Below are 25,496 nucleotides of genomic sequence, written 5' to 3'. Positions count from 1 at the left end.
ATCTTTTCTGATAGTGTGGTTGTGGGAAAACCAGTATGGGCAGTTTCAGATAAGCAGTCAACATCTGCTTTCAATGAGAATTTTCCGTTAAAGCAGCTCATCTTCAGATGTATCGCTGTATCACAATGAAGGTGCGGGATGAATCTGAATATGAGCCTGCATCTTACAGGAATTCATTATGCACCAGTGGAAAAATAGGTAATGATGTCTTCAATATGTTTTCATCAATTGATATGGACATTAATTTTTCTGTTCAAATGTCTGCTTTTTAGGGAGGAGGGCAATATGATAGCACTGCAAAATTATGAGAAAAAGGAGGTATTTTCACTAATTTCTCCAATGGCACTTGTACACAAGTTACGTTAAGTTGATCTGAATTGTTAATTTGATGATCGATATAGTTTCACCAGTGTATATAGTTATTCAGTCTTTGTGTGTGCTCGGTCCAAAATGTTTTAATTGTCATTGTAATAACTGTATTTCTATTTGTCTTGTGCGTTGCATGTCATGTTTTTGAATTGTAAGCTTGCGTGTTTATGTGTGTGACCTTTATGTTATTTATTGTAAATTTCATTGTTTTTAATGTTATGGTTTTGTAATTTTTATTGTGAACTTGTGAGGGGAGGCGCAATTCAGCCTCTGGCTGCAATGTCTCTTTTTTGTATGATTGAATAAATAAACCATTAATAATATGTAATTGATTGCCTTGCCCAAACATCCAAAACTGAGCAAAAATTTTGCAATATGAATAACCATGCAGTGAGTGCAAAAAATGTAATTTCAACTAAACAATAATAAAAAAAAAATTAATAAAAACACATCATTCTCAAATTTCTGAATTATTGCAATCAACAATGAAATTGTATAAGGATTTAAAATACAAGTAATTTACAAAAGACATAACAAATAGTTGGAATTCACGGTACACTGAAATAAATTCCTCTATTTGAGATAAAATGTTGAATATGAAACAAATTCATGCTAAATTGTACATTCCAAATTTCAAACATTATTGTACAAAAAACATTCTTAAACACACACACACAGGAAACACTCAAAATGGTTAATAACATAACTTAAAAAAACCACAAAATTTTCAATTTAATCATCCACGGGATGAATTCCATTTTGATCAATTGTATTAAAAAGCTCCCAGCTAAAAATACCCCCCCCCCAAAAAAACCCCCAAAATACCAAAACAAAACATTTATCTGATCATATTTTCTTTGCAATTTAAAAACAATTTCTTTTTTTTATTTACAAATTACAAAGCCAATATCTTGTCCTTTCCGAAATAAAAACAGAACTTGAAAATGATGGAGGCTTTAAGGAAACTTGACAAAATAACACAATTTCCCACAGTTATATGGAAAATGCACAAAACTCCACCCAGTGACAGTTCTCAAATGTGAAACATTTTCTTTTGAAATGTGAAACATTTTCTTTTGAAAAAGGAATTTCATTTTGCACAAAAATAAACCCTCCCTGCGAGAGCTGAATTATTCTCTGGCAGCCAATAATTCCAACTATGTGAAGAAACAATTTTATAACCAAACATCGGTGCATTTTGTTTCAATGCGTCAAAAGTGAGAACTTTTATATTTCTAGGAAAACAAAATTTTTTAGCAATAGCTAAAAAAAAATTCCTTTTTTTTAAGGTGATACTCCAAGATAGCACGAGAACGCATCTGTAACAACATCCTTTAAAAGGATGCCATAGTCTTGCCCCATTCAAGCATACACAGTAACTTGAAGTAAACTGAAATTTACTGGCACAGATTTTAATTTTTAGATTGGAATTTCAAGATTGGTCCTTGATATTAAAATTGCACACGTTCGAGTTTTTTTTTCAATAACAGTACTAACATTTCAAATAAAATAATTGCCAAATCAACACTGGTAGTTACATCCAATGACTAACGAATATTAAAACTAAAGTTTTCTCCCATTAAGGTCAGATTTTTAACTGGCAGTGAAGTCACAAATCAATGCCATGAGGTGAAAATGTTGCCGATAATTGGAACCATTTATGAGTTTACGAAGCAACAGTTATCCCCAATTTGTCCCTAATTAGGTGGCCCAGCGGACTTTTGTGTCAAAACCACAACATTCCAATCCCATGTTGCAAGGCCAACATTTGTTCTTCATTGACAACCGAATATTGTAATCGTCACACAAAAAACTGACAATAAAAAAAATCATTATGGCATACAAATGTAACAGTTTATATCATTTTTGTTTAACCAGGGCATCCCTCCAAACAAGAATTTGTAGTTGAAATTGAATTCTACAAGAGATTTAAATTCAGTTTTCCAGATTTGCAAAAATTTGAGAATTGATGAAAAAATGTCACATATGAGAACCGTCACTATCTGTAACAAACATAACACAACACAAAATACCAAAAAAAAAAAAAAATGCAAAAACCATTCAAATCCACAATGCTCAATGTTTACTTTACATTTACAAATTCCTATTTTTTTTTTTTAAAATCAATTACAATTTATTTTCCAGCATATTTCAACAGACTAGAAAAATTGGGAAGAATTATAGTTTTGGTTTCTACTTACCTTCCTGTCCATGGACCCCGAGGCAGACCTTTGTATATCTGGTGCATCGTGGCCTCTTATATCAGCCATTTCAATACCCTGTACATATGCAGGAAAACAAAAAAGTGTCAGTTCACAGAAACAAAAATAATTTTCAATGTGAAGAACTGCAAACATTAATTTAAAGTAATAACTTTAACATTAAGGAAATGTTTCCTGGTAGGGCTAGGGAAATTCTCCATTTTAAGGGCAATTTGTTGGACGACGCGATGCTAATAAGGAAACCACAGATAAGGTGTAATGATCGTCTGACTCGTCGCTCACTCGGCTTGTGAGCTCCATGGCCACTTTGTCGGCCTCCAAAAGGGTTCCATGTATTGCTCAATGTTGAGAGGACTGAGCAGTTTGCACTGGGTTGGGGCGATGCAGGCCTCAGTATGGCCATAGCCTCTGCTGCAATCAACAAATTTCAGGCCTTTGGACAAGCTTGTGATGCACGAATTAAAGGAAAAAGGTTCGGCACTAGTTTTTTTTAATTCAGACTTACAAAGAACTTGAGTACAGTCGAGTCTCGTTAATACAAACTCGTTCGGACCTAGCCAAATTGTTTGTTATACCAGAATTTTGTATTAAGAGGAACATCACTCCCATTCATTGTGCACATAAATGCACAGTCGGGACTAAGGCTTTATGTTTGTTATAACCAGAATTTTGTATTAAGAGGAACATCACTCCCATTCATTGTGCACATAAATGCACAGTGAAGGACTAAGGCTTTATGTTTGTTATAACCAGAATTTTGTATTAACAGAGTTTGTACAAACGAGATTCGACTGTATTGCAAAGTAACAATGGTGAAAGGACACAACAAGCTAGTGCAAAATAGCCCCCCCCCATCAAAAAAAGAGAAACAAAGCACAAATCTGTTACTACAATTGAGGGAAAATAAAAACTACTATGTAGTTCGGTTAAACTTAAAGATGACACTCCGTAATCTTCAAAAAATTGATTTTTTTTTTTGTATTCTCCAAACAAATTTCCAATTTGTATCTTTTGTTTTATTGAAGAAAAAAACCCCATACTTTATTCCCATTTTGCACATCTGCAACCCTCTAAAAAGGAATTTCATTCTGGGCACAAATGAACATGCCTTGCGAGAGCCGAATTATTGTTTGGCAGCCAATAATTCATTTTTGTGAAGAAATATTTCAATAACTAACTGTTGGTGGATTTTTTTGTGAAAAACTTTTATATTTCTTGAAAAAGATCGATTAAATAAAAAATCTGGGGTTTTTTTTCAGGTGAAATTCGAAAATAGCACAGGGAACGCATCTTTAAACTTTTCATCAAAAATAAACCACAGCAAACTTGAGAAGTTAATTTGAGAAACACAGCAAATGTTAGGGAAAGACTGCCACGCTGCAAACACTCTTACTGGAGTGAACATCTCATCGCGTTCATTTTCAAAATAACATGCAGCGTTATCTCGGCCCTCCTCATTGTAAAAACCCTCATCGGAATACTCGTGCTGCTCCATGTGTTCTACTAGGGTCTTCTAGAATGGATGCGGGTAAAGATGCAGAGGGGTTATGGGATATGGGAAGACATAACATGCGAGGAATGGGGGAAGACTTAGGGGATGGTTACTTATGCAATTAACGTAATAGGAATGATTACAATCTGAAAATCTTCCACAAAAACTTTGCTCCTTTATAAAAAAAAAAGGGGTCTAGAACAACACCTTATTTTTAAAGTTACATGCATCTTGAAAATACCATCCACATAATTAAAACAGTGTTCTTGGTTTATTAATTAATATGTTTTTGTTATTGCCACAAGATTTGAGCTCAAGAAAGCAACAGGATGTTATGGAAAAACTGAACTCGGACAATGATTCATGCAGAAGTAGAATTAGATCAAGAAAAAAAAAAGCATGACAAAGGAAATGAGAAAGTCATGGGGTAATGCTTTGTAGCTGTCATCATCGTTTACAATCTGACTTAGATTCTGCCTGTCTACGTGAATGTGGAACATTCTCTGAATATTGACTGGGGGGGGGGGTGTGAGAACAGGTGAAGGAAGGGGTGTGGTTATATGCAGACTCTGATCAATGAATGTAGCGCCAAAATGCCAGATTTCCGATCAGGAAGTACGGAGGAGAAGACGTGGCTTTTCACTGTAGACAAAATACCTCATGAACAACCCTCAAGGGACTAAATAATGCTACAACTTGGGAAGATGTCGATGATGATGACTGGCATTTTGCTTCATGTTAAGCTTATACATGTTTCTTCCCCAAATATAATCAACTGTTGAATTCTACACAACATAAAGAAACAACTTGGGCAACTCTAAAGGGAACTTAACTCACCACCCTCCCTAATAAAAGTCAAACCCTACCTTGTTAAAAACCTTCAAAACAAGATAAAAAAAGAAGCAGCACAAAATTTGTTGTGATTTTCTTTCAAGTTAAGAACTAGGACTGACAATTCCAAGCAGACAACTGTTCTTGTTACATTATTTCTCAATATTTTCCAAAATTTCTGTGCCTGGGAGATTTTAAAGCCTTCCCAATGCTTAGGCCAAGAACTGAGTGAGATGTCCCAACCTTGACTGTAAACGTCTTTTCCCGGGGAAGATCTTTAAAACATTTCCTTGTTAATTTATCAAATAGGTGGATTTTTATTACGTTCTACAGGTATTGGGGGGGGGGGGGGATGGTTCCCCTTCCCCTAGGGGGTAAGGGAAGGGTGTATGTTTAGCTAGACCCTGCCTGATTCTTAATCATCATATGATTCAAGGGGATTTGCTCATTCAACCTCATGATTTTCATCTCAGACACCTTAGAACAAAGTGAGGACAGAGTATGTGGTTGAGGCAGTGAAATGTCACCAGACCACCAGAGCTCACCATAACCCAACACCAGCCCTAGAGGGACATCAAGTGACTTGGTATGGGGTTGGAAAGCGGGCCTTGTACAAGGTTGCTCAACCACAAGTTTGTCGTCAGCGATCCAACTAGTGACTTTGCCAATTCTGCTTCAGGCGTTTTTGTTGCCAGGAATGGTAAAATGGGTGTGCAGAGGATATCCAAGTTTCTTGTCTGCCCCCTCCCCATTTGGCGTGAATGATTAAAAACAACCCTATTTTTGAACCTCTGAGACTCATCTTGCAACTTCAAAAACTTGCCAATGACGTTTGTCCGATATCTTCCACTGAATGTGAGGTGTGCACGGTGCACTGAACAGCATTTTATGAATTCATGACAAAAATGACAACAAAACAAATCAGCCTGGTTTCAAAAAAACCCTACTTTTAAACCTCTGAGACTCATCTTGTAACTTTAAAAACTTGCCAATGACATTTGTCTAATATCTTCCACTGAATATTAAGTGTGCACAGTGCACTTAACAGTAAGTAAACTTAACAGCATTTTATGAATTCATAACAAAAATGACTACAAAACAAATTAAGCCTGGCCAGAAGAAAGACTTGAGATCTTGGAGGGCGATGGAGCCTAAAAATGATCTGACACCATTTCTGTTACTCAGAGTTAATTTTAATAACTTTTATGCCTCATACCTCCATAAATGTATAAAATTCTACATTGTTTTGAAATATTTTTAGATGTTTGGTTTAAAACATCGATCACTGCCACATCTAAAAATACAAATTTGCAACTTTGTGAAAGACCAGAAGGACTTTGAATTCTCAATCCACACCCATGAGTCCCCAGACACCTCACCATACTGATTATTTGTATCTCTCCGAGATAATCTTTTAATGATCAGCACAGCACAGGTGGATATTTTTAGCAAGCTGAGTAAGCGATGTTGGCTAGACTCGGCAGACCCAAGACGCTTATCTCGGTCACATCAGGAACTTCAAGTCATGAGGAAGGTGTCATCGATCGAGAGACACGCCTTACAAAGGACAAGCACAGCTGATGGAAAATCTAAAAGTAGAACAACACCTGCTGACATTTGATATTTTAGCAATTTTTTTGGTGATGATATCAAGAATTTTTCAACAGTGCCTTTCAATTCTACAGGTTGGTGGGAAACCATCGAGCTACATGTAGGACCTTGCTATATGGGGAAACTACAGTGGCATAAGTTTGGGGCGGCGAGTGGGGAGATGGGGGATGACCAAGATCCAAAAAACTGTCCAGCCGTGGAAATTCAAAAAGCGAGGGGGGGGGGGTGGACACCACATAACACTAGGGGGAGCTGTTCATGATTCAGATGTACATTTTCAAAATGGTGCATTTCCAGCTTTTATACTTTTTCTCTCCATTTTTCACTACTACTGAATACATTTTGGTTGTTGGGAAGTTAAAAAAAAACCTGGAAATCTGCATTTTTGGATTTCTCATCACGAAAAAAGTGGGGGAATGATTCAATAGCCCATTACCCCCCCCCCCCTCCCGGATTTACGCCTCTGAAAAACTTCATTTCCAGGGAATTACAGCATTATGATAGGAAGTGTAATGTCCGTGACAGAGCAATTAACCATGATATCTAATGAATGATTCGGAGAAATGATCCAAAACTCCTAGTCTGCAATCTCCTTGACCGTTACTAGGACGTGTATGAGATCTGAAATATACATTTTCAGGTTTATTAAACTCTTTTGGATGCTTGCGTTGCCCAGAAAACTTGTGTAATAAAGTGGGGGCCGAAAAAAAAATGGACAATGAGGTGAAAACGCCATTAACCATATCTCTATATGTGGGTTTTCATTTATAATTAAGCTCCTTTAATAACTTTAAAGTCTGAAGCTTGAGAAATCTGCTGAGTTTGAAATTATTACTAGATTTGTTTTGATTTCCCCATTTCTGTGTTTTTTTTTTTTACAAACATGTAAATTAAGGAAGATGTATTCTAGCCTGGGTTCTTAAGAGGGTCGTTTGTGTTTGGTCCACTGGATAAAAACAAAAGACATTCCAACAACTGGAGTCAGAATCTTGTATAGGATCCTGACAACAGGTTGACTGTGTCTTGGGCCTGCGGTCTTAATCTGTATGCTCAGTCAAGCATAATAGCTATACAGATACTTTTACAAAGGTTAAAAAAAAAAAAGGGAAAAGTGAATCCAACAACTAAGTCATTGAACTCGCCTAGAAAGTTCTCCAAACAATGGACAACGTCTCTCGTGGATCACATTATGGCCGGGGGCGGTAAGTTAGCGAATAGAAAAATGAGGTCATGTGACACTGGTCAATTTACAGGAGGTAAGGTTATGTGACGAGGGGAAGGAAACGTGGAACGCCCAAAGGCTTCTTGTTAGACGGAATCGTCCAATCAGGATGCTGTATATGGGTGAATGATTTTAACGACCGTGAACGAGACCGTAAAACCGCAAAAACTGTTCAGAGTTGTTCCCCTATCAGTGAAAATAAACATGAATTAAGGTTTCTAGATTTTTATTGCAATGCGATCTGTTTATAGAGAACACACCCCGGAGATACATTGAATTGGGAGGGAGGATCGAAGGGAACGGAAGCCATGTCAGTCAACACCAACATCACATAAACTGTTTCATTCCGGTTGAAACGCATTGCCTTGGTCTTCATTTCCTGTAGTCAGGCAACATTACCAGTGTCTTGAGGGTGCGACCAAGTAAATATGCCAAAGATCTGTCTGCTGAGCTCATGAATAATTGTTATACATTCATTTTTTTCTATATTAGAGAGTTATGAGAGCCATAGAATTCGGGGATTGAAGACATATGGCATTGCACCTTTGGCCTGGACTTTGGGGCTTCCAATTCTGAGCATTTGGGATGCAATTGGGTCTGAAAGTGGCACTATTTAGCCATGTTGTGGAGGGATCCTTTTTCAAAATGGCTACTTAAGTTTTCCAGTTTGGGAAACATCATTCGTTTTAGTGGTGATCTTCTTTGGGTGAGAATTTCTCCAAAAAGTCATTGGTCAACCCACCAAAAATTAAATGGAAAATGAAAGACGACATGTTGATCATCATTTTTCTGTGCAACCTGAACACCTCTGAGAGTTCTGAGTATTTTAAAAACAATTTTGAAGTTTGGATATTTATCACTGGTGTCTATGGGAATTTATTGACTTCATTGCACCATTGACTGACTTGATTCCTGTTATCTTCTTTACTGCCTGACCAATAGAGGGGGCTTATATATGCACCTCTGGGTACAGACCAGTAAATAGGCCCGCAATTGCCTACGCCGGCCAAATCACGATTTGCATGCCCACAAATTCTCCGGTATTAGAGCATTTTGAGGGCCGTGAACTTGAGGATTTGTAAAAAAGAAGGGTGGAAGCCGTGCAGAGGACTGCGAGCTCGTATTTCTGTGAAATGTGGATGAAATTAGGCCCAAAAATGGCACTATTTTGCAACGGAGTATTTTCAAAATGGCGATGGGCTTCAGGCCTACTTTTAGGGGTGATCATCTTTGGATGGAATGTTCTCTTACAAGTCCCTGGATAACCTCCCAAGAATTGACAGAAAAAGAAAGATGATGAAATAAGCTTTAATTTGATGTGTGTCTCAAATACCTTGGAGAGTTCCGGGAAGTGTGCGTAATTATCACTGAGGTCTATGGAAGTCTATTTACTAGTCTGCACCCCTCTGGGGCCACATTTTTGCCCGGAACAATGGCCAAGTTAAAACATGCAAGAATTCTATTATGCTAGCGAATAAATTCATGGAACGAAAAACAAGTGCACAACTTGTAACCCCATCCTGCTTTGTATGACAGTCCAAAGAATAAATCAAGAAGCAGAACAATTCTGAATCCATTACTTACAAAAAAAAAAGGTTCTGATCGCAAACAAAGATTGCCTGCTGAAATTCAAAACTACAGTAAACAAACCCAGGCCAGCTGACGCAAATAAACACTTGATTGAAGTAGTCCCCAGAAGGAAAAAATCTCAGGCTTAGATTACAGATCGTTGGAAATCTGGCCAAGGGTAATATGGCTGGTTGTGTTTACCCTTGAATGACCCCACGACCTAGATGTCAAAGGTCGATCCCCGGCCAGGAGGAAATCGGCCACTATGCTCAGAATCCGACAAACAATGGGGTTTATGTGGCCACCATTAACCCACATCGGATGACATGAGTACTTGAGCAGTTTTAAACTGGTCCAGTTGATGTTTCCACGTTCTGCCGAGTTTGACAAGATGCCATAAATTTGGTCCAAGTGCTCAGCTGACGTAAATCAACCTTCAGTGACGTGATCATTATTGTGAAGGCCATTCCTGAACCATTTAAATGAGTAGGCCGAGTATGTACAATTAGGGAAATAAAATGGCAGTAGGTGATCCAAATGATGAAGTTTTAACTTTTTCCTTGGTGGCCACAATGGATAGGTAGTCACAATTAACAGGTGGCCACTATGGATAGGCGGCCGGAATGGACAGGTGGCCACAATAGGCAAGTGGCCACAATGGGCAGGTGGCCACAATGGAAAGGTGGCCACAATGGACAGATGGCCACAATGGATAGGTAGTCACAATTAACAGGTGGCCACTATGGATAGGTGGCCGGTATGGACAGGTGGCCACAATGGAGAGCTGGCCACAATTGGCAGGTGGCCACAATGGACAGGTGGCCACAATGGGCAGGTGGCCACAATGGGCAGGTGGCCACAATGGGCAGGTGGCCACAATGGACAGGTGGCCACAATGGACAGGTGACCTGAATAGAAAGGTGTACACAATAGACAGGTTGCCACATTGCAATGGAAAGATGGCCAGAATGGACAGGTGGCCACAATACAGAGGTGGCCACAATGGAAAGATGACCAGAATGCAAAGATGGCCTCAAAGGACAGGTGCTCTTTATGAAAGTAGTTCTACATGCATATTTGCATCAATCGCCTGAGTAACGGTTCAATCAACAACCCGGGGAAGTAACAAAAGGAAGATGATTCGTATATCTTACCCTTGCGCTGTCTAGCGTGTCCCGAGGCCTTCTCCGAGATTCTCGTGGCCCGTCACTAGGTCTATCCTGGGGTCTGTCCTGGGGTCTATCCTGAGATCTGTCATACTGTCTATCACGGGATCTTCCACGATGTCTATCTGGGGACTTGTCGTGTCTGTTGGGAGGAAAGAGACAAGGGTTTAGTCACTATTGTTAACGGACGGACGTGAGTGAAGCTTGATATGGTGAGTTTGTGCATGTGAACCAAAACTCAGTTGAATGAAACTCTATCAAATGTGACTGGGTGCCACCACAAAAAAAAACACGGCCCAAGACTGAAAAACTTTCATGTACTATGTTTTAAACCATTTTTTCCCCTGTAGTAGGGGGTAGTATTCAAAATCGTGTAGAATATTGGTCTTTCAAATGCTTTTTATCTGGTTTTATTAGGATGTTTTGTTCAAAAGATACGGGACTTGAAAAACCACTTGGGCCTCTTCTTTTTTTTAAATCAAGTTTACAGATCGAAGCCGGTAGAATAAGTCACACGTTACTCTTGAACAAAGGAAATCAATCCTTTGTGTGTTTCTCTAACTGCGCTTTCTCACTTTCAAGGAAAGTGACCCAAGACGATTTTCAACCCTTGAGTTTCGATGAAGCATAGCGTTTATTCCAATGCATCGATTTGAATGACAAAGTTTGTATGGTAGATTGGTTATCTGACTTTAAGTAGGTCACACGTTACTCTTGAACAAAGGAAATAAATCCTTTGTGTGTTTCTCGAACTGCACTTTTCCACTTTCAAGGAAAGTGGCCCAAGATGAGTTTCAACCCTTGAGTTTCGATGAAGCATAGCGTTTATTCCAATGCATCGATTTGAATGACAAAGTTTGTATGGTAAATTGGTTATTTGAAAATATTCCAAAACTCACATGCTATAGGCCTAAACCTTTATGTTATAGGTTTTTTTTTGTGGGATAACCTGTTACACCAAAATCAATTGGCAAATCATCAACAGAAAACCACTTGCTAACTTTGAACTGTTTGAAAATCTCTGGAATTTTACCAGATGGTCCGAGCAATCAAAACAGCCTGGATCCATCCCAGGAAATATTCCGAGCATCTAGGGCAAGATCTCTGCCTATTCTACCTGCCTCAGGAAATGGTTTACATTTATTTCACTTCGCTGTAATTGATGACATTTTATTTTGACAGTTTGGAGAGGTTGAAGTGTTATTGGTGTTCCATGGAGGACAATAAAGAAAATCCTTGAAGACAATAGGCAAAAAGGTCATCGTTAAATGTCTCAGCATCGCATTCCAAATCACCGTCAAGAATCTTAATGTGTGATTTTATTGGTAGTGATTGCTTTGATGGGTTTCAATTTACTGGACGACAAAGAGAAGTTGGTAACAGAACTCAAGCTGTGAAGTTCAATGACTGATATCCGGGAAATCTTAGTAATTGTGTACCATTTGGAAAATCTCTTAGTTTTGAGAACAATGAAGGATGTTGATAAACACTAATTGGACAAGTTAAGGTGATGTTGAGGTGACAACTAAAGGTACAAAACCTCTGGGTGTTTTGTTTCTTGTGAACTTCATTTTGAATTACGTTTCAAGAAAAGTGATAAATGCATTGATGTCCAGGCCTATCTTTCTTGAAACTTTGAAAAGGAAGTGTCGGTGGGAAGTTCAACTTGAATTAACAGCAGTACCAATACTGAAAACTTGCCAAGTTGTAGAGCCTTAGTATGTTTTTTGGGGTACTTTGGGGAATTCACTGTTTGTTGACGAGGAACCTAATGTGGGATTTGAACACACAATTTCACAATTTGGTGTCTTATCCCCTTTTCTACCATGTATTTTGTGCCCCCCCCCACCCCCTTTTCAATTTTTGTGCACAAAAGTCGATACGATGAAAAATGACCCAACAGATTGAAGTCATAAAAGCCCGAGTTTCCTGCTGATTACAGGAAAAAATCTCAACGATCATGACCCTCAAAACAACCTGTTGCATAAACCATTTACAAACCATTAACAAACAAAACCTTCCAAGCACCACTTCCACTACAATTCCCAGAAGGTCCTTCAACCCTATCAAATACCCTATTTCCCCTTTTTTTTCAACAAACCAGGAATTTTGTTTGGTCAAAGAAGTCAAGTTTGGGAGGAGAGCGTCCTTGATTGAACCTCTAGGACTTGAACTCTCCCTAGGGGAAACATCCCGACTCATCAAGATATTTGGGTCAGAGAAACACTGCTTAAGGGTGAGGGTTGAAGTTAAGGGTAAGAATTGTGTTTATTCTAAACAAGCGGCAAGTCACGTACAAGGTGAAACCATCTGGAGCAACAGCTAACATTGCATCATAAGATTGGATTGAAATTTTCGAAATCCAAGTTTGCACAAGGCGTTTTGTTTCCATCTGCCTCGGCTCAGCTAAACCTTCTTTCTTTTGAAAAAAAAAAAAAAAAAAAAAGCAAGGAGAGCTACAGAACATACATTTTCAGAAACAGCGAGAAAATACTAGTGATAGCTCAAAGTCAAAACAAACCAGAAATAGTGGAATCACAGTCATTTTTATGCCAAGTGTATGCCAAGTTTATGACAAGGTCCCCTGAAAGTAAGATAAAATTGGGCCATCACATCAAAAACCTAAGAAAGAGAATAGGGCTCGTTCAGTGACGGCCATCTCTGTAGGAAAACTGCAACTGCGTATTTTACACAATCAAGCACGCAATGCGCAGTGTTGAAAATGTTCCAAACATGCGCGCTTGTTGCTCGAAATGTGTTCGAAATGCGACGCAGACGATGCGCGTTATGCAAGTTGACGCTCAAAATGCCGATGCACGTGGCCATCTGTAGGAAATGACGTCATTTGAACAAGACCTATGTGGTGCACATCACCCTTTTTTTAGTGGATTTTAAAATGTCTCAAAGTTTGAGACAAAAATACAGTCTGCCTTGAGTTGTGTATTCATCAAAGGGCCATTAAAAACCGAGAAAGGAATCTATTTGCTAGGCTAGAGGTGAGGTCTATCACATTTTGGAGATGCCAAATCAACCTGCTATATTCCTCCTGGCCCTTGTCATAACAAACATCCTCATGATCCTTGCAACATGCCTCTCGGATTCCTTCGTCGTTACACTGGGCTCGATCCTACATGTACTTTCGGTCAAGTTCAATTCCCTACAGCCATAATGTATCCCCCATATCTTCTGGCAAACAAATTATCGGCCAGCTCACTAGGTCATGGGTGGGGGAAACAGGTGCGATAAAACAGGTGTAGGCCTACATGCAGCCTGGGTACAGAAAGTCCTGCCCCCAAAAAATTCACAGTTTGCCAGTCTGTTGATGAAGAATGGAAGGGTTTGTTGTCCTTTCCTTCTACTAAGTTGATAGATTTGTAATCTGGGCTCGTTGGGAGCCAGCTGGCAAAAGTGACCTCGCCCAACTTAGCGGGATGAAAAATGGATAAGTTTCCATGGCGATGGAGTCTGGGATGTGGATACAATTCTGTGTATCCAGGAAATGCTGATAGACTGAACAGAATGGTTGGACCATTTATAGAACTGAAGGTGTTTTCCATAATGGTCAATGCCATTCAAGGTAATGACGTCACAAGATTTCTGGTCATAAATTTTGTTTTCTTGAGAAATGAAGCAGTGATAAGCCTTTGAATTAGACTTTCAAGACCTCCACTGATCTTTATTGAAGACAATTTGCTTATTGGATGAAACACTACTTGGATGAGTAAATTATTTTGTTTGTAAACTCACATTTTCAAAAGTATTTTAAGCAGTTAGCAAGTAAAACAAGAAATTGTTCAGCACTTGAAGGCCATTTTTTTGATTTTGAATGTTAAAGTTCTCAAATTTACTTGCCACGAAAATGATATAGTTTAAGGGTTTTTGTAGGTGGGGATGTCGGAAGGGGGGGGGGGGGGGTGGTGGACATGAGAGGCTTCCAAAGATTCTAAGCCAGATGTGAAACTGAAGCTGGTGCTGAAGTCGTGATTGGGAAAATGATGGCAAGTGTTGTACAGTTCATTCAATGCTGTCAATAGAGGGTGCTGTTTACAGTTTCTGTGAGTATTTTTGAGTAGCTATAGACCTCTCTATTGTTTGTAAACATTGAGCGCCAGTTTGTATGGACTGCCGCAAGCGCATAAATTGAAGCCGTGGTTGGCAACATATTTTTCCAAAAAAAGTTCTCATAACACCTCACAACTTTATTTTGCAGCGTTGGTTTTCAACAATCGAATAATATTTTTGTAATCATTAATAACTATTCTTCATTTTTGCAGTGTTGGACCTTCTATAGTTTGGGCAACCCGTGGTTGGCAAAATGTGCCCACCACGCGTCGGCGATAGGAAGGTCTATACAGCCAAAATTCAGCTAGGTTGCAAAAGTCTAAATGGACAGGAAATGAGGCAAAAGAACAGAAACAAGGACATTCGTTTGTTATTTATTTTATCCCCGTTACGTGAGACCCCTGTTACTTGACTTGTGATTTACTTATGACCGGATTTGCGATGGATTCGTGATGGACTCAACCGTGAAATGAGCGGGGTTCAAACGTCCATATAGACCACGCCTCTTCCCTAGGTTAACTAGGAACTTACACTTGTGGTGATGACCTCCTGCTGTGCTGGTCTGCTGTCAGTCCTTCTGACCCAGAGCTGTCGATTCTAGGTAGCGTGCTGGCTATCATCCTGGGCCTGCCGTGGTCCCGATCTCGGTCCCTGTCCCGATCTCTGTCCCGGTCCCTCTCTCTCGGCTTGGCAGGCGGGGGCTCAATGGCCTTGGGCTCTGGCTTCGGCTCGTTGGGTGCTAGTGGAGTTTCCTCGTCTTCTTCTTCAACTTCTTTGAAGACGTTCTCAGCGCTTCCTCGCCTGACGGCTCCAACGAGTCGTCGGAAGAGGGATGGGCGCTAGATTATAGAGAGAGGGGATTCTTGGGTTAATTTCGGTTTCAACTTCAGAATATTAAAAAAGGAATGTCAGATTTTAAGGGAGGCTTTTTGGGCAGTAAACACACTGATTCTTTTTTTGTTTGTTTTGTTTTGGTACATGTGCACAACCACTGACGTTTGATGCCGAGTAGATTTTGAGTAACAATACACGGGGAAAAATACTCAAAACTCATAATACTGAATTACGAATATTGATCATAATTGTTGATATTGATACAGTTAAAGATGATGTCTGCTACAACTCTTCAACTCAAAAGCCTTCCTTTAATCAAACTGCAGTTTCACTCAAAATCAATAAATCAAAGTCAAGATAACACACAAAGGAGGGCATTGATGCTTACAGAGTCATGTCAAGTCTCCAAAAGCTCCGGTATAATTCCACTTACCTTGTTAATTGAAAGACGAATATTTTCATTATTCTATCAAAACCCTGACATAAATTTTGTTGATCAGAATGTCTGTCAAGTCTTTTTTTCACACTAAAATTCCATCTTAAAACTAAGAAGATTTATTCAAAACTCAGATTTCAATTCTGATCAAAGCTTCATCAAACATGTCTGTCATATATTTTTTGCCAAGATTACTTTTACATTTTCAATTTCAAGTATACAATTCCCCTTGAAATTTGAAGTAAAGTTTATTTACTTGATTCTTTTGATGGTTTAATGGGTAATAACTGAGAACAATTTTACGGAATTTATTCTTCAGACAGAGCAAGAATCTTCCAGTTTTATCTTTATTCTTTACTGGGGTGAAGTCCGAGGAAAAACATCTTTTAATAAAAATGTCTTGCTAGAGATTGTGCACAACAGTCTCCTTTAAAGATGTTGAAATCGTTAACATCTACGAAATGCACATCTCAGAAAAGGAGAAATAGAAGAACAAATAGAAAATGGAAAAGTAGAGAATATGTGAGACCACACGATCTGAATTCAATGACATTATGAACTAGAAAGGAGAAGACTAAACACAAACAAATGAAGGGCGTAGAGGTAAAGTGAAATGGGAATAACAGACAGATAAACACAACATTAGGCAGAGGAAAGGAACATTACGGAGCTTGATTAGTCGGATGGAAAATGTTGTTATACCGGCCGCTTCCTTCCTCAGATTGAGGATGTGGTTAACTGATTGAAAACACACTCAAGGATACCTCACTTTACTTGACTTCAAGCAAAACAAGGACTGTTTAAAAAGTCGAAATGCCTCAGCAAGAAGTCAGACATTTCAACTTCATTTGACTCTTTTTTTGGGGGGGGGAGGGGGGTGTCAGGATCTGTTGCTAAATGGATTTAAGTCCTACTTTGTGAGGTGGTTCAGATCCCACGTTATTTTTTACAAGTGTAAGATGTTTCACAAGGTCGGATCCAGAACACCATTTTTTTTGGGGGGGGAGAGGAGAACAAATTTGGTCCTTCAAAAAGTGGGTCCAAAATATTACGGCCTGGGTTCGGTGCCCACTGGTCCCTGAATTTTTTTGGAGTCTAGATGCTCTGTGGTGCGATCTAAGACAATTTCTGACCACTTTAACCAATTTTGTTTTAGGAAAAAGATTGTGGTGTACGAAGTGCCTGCCTTTATTGCAACATCACTTTAAGAAAAATGGGTTGGGGAGGGGGGGGGGGGAGAGTTGGCCCCCTCTGGATCCACCCTTGATATTGCATTCATAACTTTGTGTTAACAATACTTTTAATTTCACAAATCAGGAATGCAAGGAATACATGTTTTTGAATTTTTATGACATACTTAAACAGTTTGGATTTTCTGCAGTGAAACTTTTAGGGAAATTGAATCAACATTTCTTCAATGTTATCAAATTTGTTTTTTTAACAAACATGTTCTTTATCACTGGAGATATAATTGTATTGAAAGTTCAGTTTTCAAAGAGAAATGTTACAAATACAGAAATTATGAAATTAAATAGATAGGTTTGAAACATTAAAGGTAAAAAGGCAAATAAAATGACAAAATCATTAGGAGTCTCAAATATGCATGCGATTAGTATTGAAAGGGATGTCATACAAAGAACGTACCAACAAAATGAACTAAAAGTCAGTTGGCTGAAAGAATCAAGAAAAATGTGTCTCTTTTTCTCAAGTGTCTGGAAAAAAAAACTAATTCTACAAGAGTGAAGATTTAAAGTGCTAAGTTCTAACAGGAAGAAAAAGTGTTGTCAAGCAAAAGGTGAATTAGAGTAAAAAGACTTTAAAAGTTCCGAACAAAGAAAAGTAATGATTAATCTTTGGAGGAAAAAAATGCACAATTTAAAAACATTTTCATTTTCTTACAAAAAAAAGCTTCCAAAAATTAAAGAAAAAATAAATCTATGAAAATGTGTGAAATGTAAAAATGCTTTGTACTTAATTTGTCTCAACTACAGACTAGAACTAGAAACTAAGAGAAAATTGTAAAAGTTGTGGGAAAAAAAGAGTGAAGAAATTTGAAAAGTGAGGAGGAAATCTGTGAGTGGAGACGGTGGAAAGATGTTTACCTTCTGAGCAGCCTGGATAAACTGCAGAATGAGTGTAGGAAAAACAAAATGAGGGGAAAAAATAACGGGAAGTTTGATGAATGTGGTTGGGGGGCAACTCATGCATTAGTTATGAGATTAAATGAATATTCATGCAAATTTTATCGATCAGTGGTGGGTGGGCGGGGTTTAAGGACAGGACATTACTTATTGATGTCTGGTGATGAGGCACGGATTGGAAGTTAGTAACATTGCCGTCTACAATGTAGCCAAGAATACGTTTGGAGAAGTGTCTAAAGGGGATGTCGGTCATTAGATGTGGGAGGAAAACCCCAGAGATATTTCTGAGGAGCATTCCACTGGGAGCCTACTAACTAATCCCACTGGTGTACAAGCCACTTCACTACTGATTGACGACACTATAGACCATGCCACCTATGATGCCACACCGACAGACAACCCAAACATTCAAGCATCTTTTGAATATTAATTTGCTCACATCAAAGGTTTTATGTCACGACTTTTATAGACCACTCACATTTCAAGAGATATACAAGCAGTGTCCGCAACTTCAAATTTTGTGTACGAATGCGACAAGGTCTACAATAACATTCTTTGGAGTTATAGTTCTAGTGTTTCTTCAATTCAAGAAATAGTGACTAACTACAATCTTAGCTCCCTAACAAATTGATGAGGAGAGGTATCTTGTCCAAAATTGTTACCCTTAAGGTTTTCCACACTAGAGCCTCTCAACCCAGGTTGAACTCAACCCTGGGCGAACCCAGTGCCGTCACCCCCGGTTAATTTTCAAAAAAATGTTCAACCCCACGTTCAACTCTGCATCGTTTCACACTTGTTGCATGCAAACTGAGCTTATGTCCCTCGGTGTACTACTGATTTGAACCCTGGTGAGAGTTTAAACCCGGGTTGAAAATCTCAACCCTGGTCTGGAAAAGGGTTGAGTTCAACCCAGGGCAAAATCAATCTCAGGGTTGACGCAGGGTTGACAACTTTCAAGTGTGAAACACCGCATGTTTTCAACCCTGCGTCAACCCCATGTCAACACCAAGATTTTGTCTAGTGTGAAAAGGCCTTTTCTGCCCACCCGACACCATGGATGCAGACTATCCAAGTTACTCCACCCCTCTCCAGTTTCCAAGCTTTTCAGGAACTTTAGTCATGCCACATTTTGGGAAAAAAGACAGGATACAATAGACTATTGTTGCGTTGAGTGTGAGAAGTACTCAACAGATTTTGATATTGCACTTTTAAAAGTGACAGAGAACATCTTTCAAAGTAATTGTGAAAGTGATCACTTTGTGACATATATACTTAGGGTTAAAATTGAGTAACATGCACTCGCTGGAGTTTGCTTGAAAAGTAGATTTTATTCCCCCCCCCCCGAGTTTTAAGGAGTGAAACATATCTTTAAAAGTTCCTGAGTGCAACTTGAACAATGTGAGTGTCATTCAATTTCACAGCATTACTCTACAACCATTGTTTTGAGCGAAATTATAATCATAATGCTGGAAACAATTCAGAGAAAATAAGTTAATCTTTATAAGTTAGTATTTTTGATGAGACTCTATAAATTATTGAAAGTTCAACAAAGTGCTTAAAAGAGTGTTAAATTTAAAATCACTGCAAACAAAAACAACAACAAATTTTGACCTCACTTCAACCAGTCAACAAATTAAGTCATCATCCACAATCTGTAAATATGTTTGTATGTCAACAAATCAACAACTTCCCTCCACCATGACAAATAGTGTTTCGCTTTACCACCACCAAGAGTAGACCAAAAGACTCCAAGAAACTAAACTACAAGTGTTTCTCCTCTACGCTAAGCAATCAATGCGCTCTAAGTCAAATACCAAATCAACCACAAGTTGCTCAGACGTCCCGTCTCCCTCCTTGATCTCTATGGCGACCAGAACAAGGATGCCAATCTGCTGCAGGTTACCAGTGGCTCCAGCTGGTACCCGGCACTGCACAGAGGTTAAGCTTCTTCCTTTGTCCATGATTACATACACAATTCAAATGGCTGGATGCGAACCCATCACCACTGAGCTACGATTACAGAAGCTATCAACTAGACCACATGAAAAGGAAAAAAAAACTGAGCCCATCACCAACAAGAAGACAGAATCCAAGATGATGGAGAGATAAAGATGTCTGCCTCCACCGCATGCCGACTCACAGGACGCTGGAGAAAATCACCGTTGCCACGACAACATCCTGATGTACAGGTATCATTTACAGTCTTTATTAACAATTTCAACATCCAAAACCCAAATAAGTCATAATACATACTGATATTCATCTTAAATTTCATTTTCTTAAAGGCACATTTAAATGATACAATTCAGATTAAGAATTTGAGCTGATATTGCTCCAACATGATATGAGGTAACTGAAAAAATGTATCAAGTTTTAAACTTAAAAGATAAGCTGTGTAAGACAGCTTATCTGTTTACACCAAAAAAAGAGAGAGACGTACTACACATGTACAAACTGCATAATGTGGCCACTTGTTCTCACAATGGCCAGTATAAAAAGTTTCATATTTTTCATCGCACAGTAATAACACCATTATGAATGTGAGTTCATTACTTTTAGTTTAAGATAGATTCAGAAGGATTAAGAAACTAGTCCCTGCAGAATCATCCAAGCAATGGAAAAAAATACATGAAATCATGCCAACGTTATTTCAACTCCTTCAATTCTGTCTGCAGGATACTAATGGAGTACCGAAGTGAATACGTCACGCGCACAAAACGTGTGTAAAAGGCATTAGCGCGTGACTCAGCCCGTGAACCAACACGCGTGCGTACTCCATTCGTTTGCACTACACTTTCTAAATGACGTCAAACTTCTGTACTTCATACCCTTTGAGGAGTGCTATCAAAAGTGGAACTACACTTACTTTAAAGACACTTCAAAATTTCCCAGTTAAATATTACCAAGGGATATATTCCCCCCCCCCACCCCAACCCCCAAAAAAAGAACCCTCGGAAATCCAGGTTTATGCCCCACGTTTACTACCTCTTGCCGTTGGATAAAAAGTAAATAGTGATTTCAGGATATATATTGCTATTTCTCCAAATAGTATCACCAAACATTTGACGGTTATCTGAAAAACACTCTCAGACAATAACCTTATATGATACTACATCTTTTTACAGTAACCGTGGCAATGGTAAATGGAAGTATAAAAAGAATGGTTTTCTGAATATCTCTAAATTGCATTTTTTTAAAATGGCTTCATTGCAAACATTCACTTCTCTGTGCTCTGCCACTAAATCTTATATCTCTGATACAATATTTATAAACAATCCAAATGAAAACATGTAACAAATAACAACAAAACAAACAACAAACAGATATAAACAGTAAACAAACAAAACAAGAGAACAATTACGGTAAATGTGACTATCACAATGTCCCTTCTTATTCCCATATAAAAGTAAACATAAACGGTTACTGCATAACTTTATCAGTTCTATCTTGGAAGACGTCATGATCTTGTTGTTTTATTTAAGGCTTCATGAAAGAAGCATTAAATGGCAAAAAAAACCAAAAATAAACTTACAGGACTATATCTAAAAATGTTTCCCTAAAACCAAGTTATATTTTCTAACGATTACTGTACAGTTAACTGCTGAATAGCTAAACTTAATTTTTTTATCATGAATGATAAAAAGTGTTGCCAGGTCTAAGTTATTTTCCTACATTTCATTTTGTATGTAAGGACTTCTGATTTTGTTTCCGAGTAAACGAACAAAAATCTCTACTTCATATGTTGAATTAATGTGGAATAAAGTAATAAATTCCCTACCAATTACGTTCTGTTGGTATTTCAAAAAGTATTTCAACAGGACTGAGTTTACAAATTTACAACAAATGCAGGGAATACTTAAATATCATGTAAACTATACAACAACAAAAAATAAACACAAACAATAGCAAATATGACACAAACTGAAAGACAGTTGCATAAATACATCGATATATTACACATATTTCATTCTATTTCCATGAGTTATATTTAGCATTATCAACAAATAATGCATCATGAAAAGAATCAAAACAAAACTACAAAAACAACAACAAAAGGAACGAATTGGATAAATTTAGAAAATATAAAAGGTTTCTTTCTTCTTTTTAGGATTGCCACCAAGCAATACCTGCCTTATAATATTATCTTTGGATACAAATATTAAAATAATTGTGACTTTATACACCTCTCATTTGGAAATATACATATGTAAAAAAACTTGTGCAATCAATTTCACAACTTCTTTGACTTCAGAATCATTATGTTAAGTCCCTAAGTTTCTTTTTTCTCCTAACACCACTAAATGTAATGCGAAATAATCTGAAATCAGCGGTTAACCATGGTACCAAGGAAAAGGTCAAAGGTTACCAACTAGTGATGCCCTAGAAGAATGGAAAGTTTGCAGAAAAACAAAGAGGGGTGAAAAATATTGAGGTGACCCTGGAAAAACCAACCCAAACCTGTACGATGAACAAGACTTTCTGGTGAATGGCCATGCATGACATGTTGAAAAACTGAACCGTAACCGTGAATACATCTGCATAAAATTTGAATACATCAATTCAATGGAGTGAGTTCCTGCAAATCACATGACTACTTCCAGGTCACAGTTAACGGACCATTTCTGACTGCTCAGCATACCATGACAGATTGGCAATTTTTATGCTTGATGCCTTGAAAAAAACAGTTTCAGCAAGAGCCATATCAGTAGAAATCATTGTTTGCTAAGTGTTTTGGTATTAAAACAAACAAGAAACTCAGGCAAGTCACAATAATCGATTGATCCTGCTGAGTAAAAGGGAAAAATGATTGCAGTAGAATGAATACAAGGCTGAAGAAAAGATTGATTCGGCCAAGGAAGAGTGGAGCTGAAAACTGTAGCAAAGCAAATGGACGGGGCCATGGATGGGTGGGGCAGGGATGGGTGGGGCTGGGACATGTGGGGCGGGTATAGGTTGGGCCAATGAAGTGTGGGTCCATGGAAGGGTGGGGCCAGAAATGGATGCAGCCATGGAAGGGTTAGGTAAGTGAAGGGTGGAGCCACAGTATTTGGGGGAGGGGGATGCTAGCGAAGGGGTGGGGGTGGGGCTAGGGAAGGGGGGGGGGGGCTAGGAAAGGCTGGGGTAATGGAATGGTGGGTCCATGGAAGGGCAGAAGGCCACGGAAGGGTGGACCTAAGCTAAGCTAACGTAGGTTGGACCAATAATGGGGAGGGAAATGGCTGGAGGATGGATGGAGAGGTTTTGAAGGGAAAGTAGTAAAAGGAAGTTGGTTCATTGCGGGCCGGGAAATTGGAACTAGGAATTGGGTACCAAAATTTGTATTTGCATAATCTGTCTCAAAATAAACTAGCAAAGGCCGAGCAAGTTATCGACTGTCATAACGGCAGGGTATTGGGTCAGTATCTTCATGGTTTCCATGGCAATCTATCAAATTAGCAATATTTATGTCTTATTCAATTTGAAACAGAGAACATACAGCAATCGAAATACTTGGTAATCTATATTTTAAAGCTTACAATCACCATTAGAAAAAAATACTAACATAACGTGAAAATGACTGTGGAATGAGTGTTTTTAAACACTTGTCAATATTCACAAATGTTGAAAAGACATTTTTTTCAAGGGAATTTAAGGCAACTCTTTTGAGACAAATTTAAAATATCTGGCCATCAGAGGGAACATGCAGGTAGGGTTGAAGAGGAGGCAAGATGGTTGACCAAGCCTTCACCTGACGTTACGCAATGGCATCCTGGGGAAAAACCACACCCGTGCTCATTAAACTAAACAAAAAAACACTTAAAGACAAAAAATCAAACAACTTCACATTAAAGACAATTATTCAATAACAAACAAATGTACAAACTCCCATAAACAAGAACAGTAGATCTGGGCAGGGGAAAGGTTTATGACAACGATCAATTGTGAAGTCAATTTGCTTAAAAACAGTGTTTTTGTCAACACCTTACTTTTTAGTCACTTTAGCTCAACAAATGAAGCTCAAAGTTAATTCAATTTCTTAAAAATTATTTATAAATACATTTTTGGTCTTAAAGTATACGCATCTTCCCTTTTTACAATATATACAAGCATAAACCTTTCCATCCCCCGACTGGACAAAATGGTATGATCCGAACCATAATAATTATAAAACGTAACATGGAAGATCCCATTGTGGTGCAGGTGTGATCTGGTGTTAGATGCTGGTTTGTGATGCCCTCTGCCAGTGGAATGATAAAGCATGAACATTTCAAGAGAAAAACGTGGGAAGCAAATGAGTTAGAAATTAGATCCTTCAGTTAAAAATACAGGTTCATGTATATGACCAGGAATTAAAAATCAGTTGTATTTTTTTCTTGTTCATTCATTACTTTTAAAACAGAAGCAGAATTTTGCAATTGAATTTCACCCTGTGTCTACAAATACATGTACCTGTATTTTTTACAAACTAATTTTTTCTTTCATAAAATGAAATTGTTAAAGCATGATTTGTGCATATCCCAAGAAGAAATGTTTTAAGTGGCAACTTTTGGAGACAATTTCATGGCAGTGTTTAACCATTTGCAAAAAAAATCTTTGGAACAGTACAGAGATCACAATAATAATATGCACGCTTCATTCAAACGCTTCATTGTTCTGTTGCTTCAATATACTGCAAAAAATATGCAGAAACAATATAGTATCCAGACGCCACTTTGTTGGTTGTGTACAAAGTCTATGGAGAGTTGAGTGCATTTTCAAAGTATTTTCTAACAAAATTGGAAATGTTTCTCAGTCCCAGATTCATGTAATTTCAACATTTTTGCAATGACTGACCTTCATAGAAATAATGATGAAAAAAAGTGGCATCAGGATGCAACATTCTTTCCAAATGTGCTTGTTCCTTAAGGTCTCCATAAAATAAACAACGGTAATGCTTGCAAAATATCACGTGCCTAGCACTGCCATAAAATTGGGCTCTAGTGGAGTTTGTAATCAACCCTATTTCTCTAAAAGGTCGTTTGAGATATGAACAAGGTGAGTGATGATTCTCCTGCAGATGTAAAGAAATGAGAAATTAGGACAGCCAGGAGAAAGGATGAAAGATACCGCCACCTGTGATAAAAAGAGAACTATGCAGGATGAAGAGAAAGATTTCCCTCTACCAAGGAAGCAGAGACCTAGAGATTTGTTAAACTACACCTTTGTAAAAGTGATTCCAACTTGGCTCTGGAATACGAAGAATAACTAGCCATTACTTTTGAGTTTGGATAAGTAGTTATTGAAAGGAAAATCTACAAATCTAGGCATGACGATTGCAAGTTTGCACTGGAATATGATTATTCGAAAGTGCCGACTAAATATCAAACAATATTGTGCTTCCATAATACGCTTCAAATGAAATTTGTTTTAACAATTTGCCAGAAACGGCTAATTGACATATTCTTGAAAATCAGACAAAACTTTTTTTTCAATTCATGATTGTGCTCACATGTAGGAGTTATACAAATACTTGACATTTATTCACAGATAATTCATAATAAAAAGCGTAAAGTGTATAAGAC

The 25,496-nt window shown here is 38.2% G+C and overlaps 1 protein-coding gene across 19 annotated transcripts in view; it reads right to left on the bottom strand.

The window, feature by feature from the left end:
- LOC119734356 (voltage-dependent calcium channel type A subunit alpha-1-like) overlaps window positions 1-25,496 on the bottom strand; it is a 121,704-nt gene that overhangs the window by 10,834 nt on the left and 85,374 nt on the right. For 17 of the 19 annotated variants that reach the window (XM_038207832.1, XM_038207826.1, XM_038207829.1 and 14 more), the window contains 5 exons: window positions 17,917-17,937; window positions 15,076-15,383; window positions 10,471-10,624; window positions 3,985-4,104; window positions 2,571-2,648 (listed from right to left, as the gene is read on the bottom strand). In XM_038207832.1, the coding sequence (XP_038063760.1) occupies window positions 2,571-2,648; window positions 3,985-4,104; window positions 10,471-10,624; window positions 15,076-15,383; window positions 17,917-17,937 (681 nt within the window). The remainder of the gene's footprint in view (window positions 1-2,570; window positions 2,649-3,984; window positions 4,105-10,470; window positions 10,625-15,075; window positions 15,384-17,916; window positions 17,938-25,496) is intronic. The other 2 variants (XM_038207835.1, XM_038207836.1) reach the window with 2 other exon arrangements.

Source organism: Patiria miniata, unplaced genomic scaffold (assembly GCF_015706575.1).
Source record: "Patiria miniata isolate m_02_andy unplaced genomic scaffold, ASM1570657v1 HiC_scaffold_27, whole genome shotgun sequence".
NCBI classification, from domain to species: Eukaryota; Metazoa; Echinodermata; class Asteroidea; order Valvatida; family Asterinidae; genus Patiria; species Patiria miniata.
Note: the sequence above shows the minus strand (reverse complement) of the source record. Positions and strands in the feature narration are given on the sequence as shown.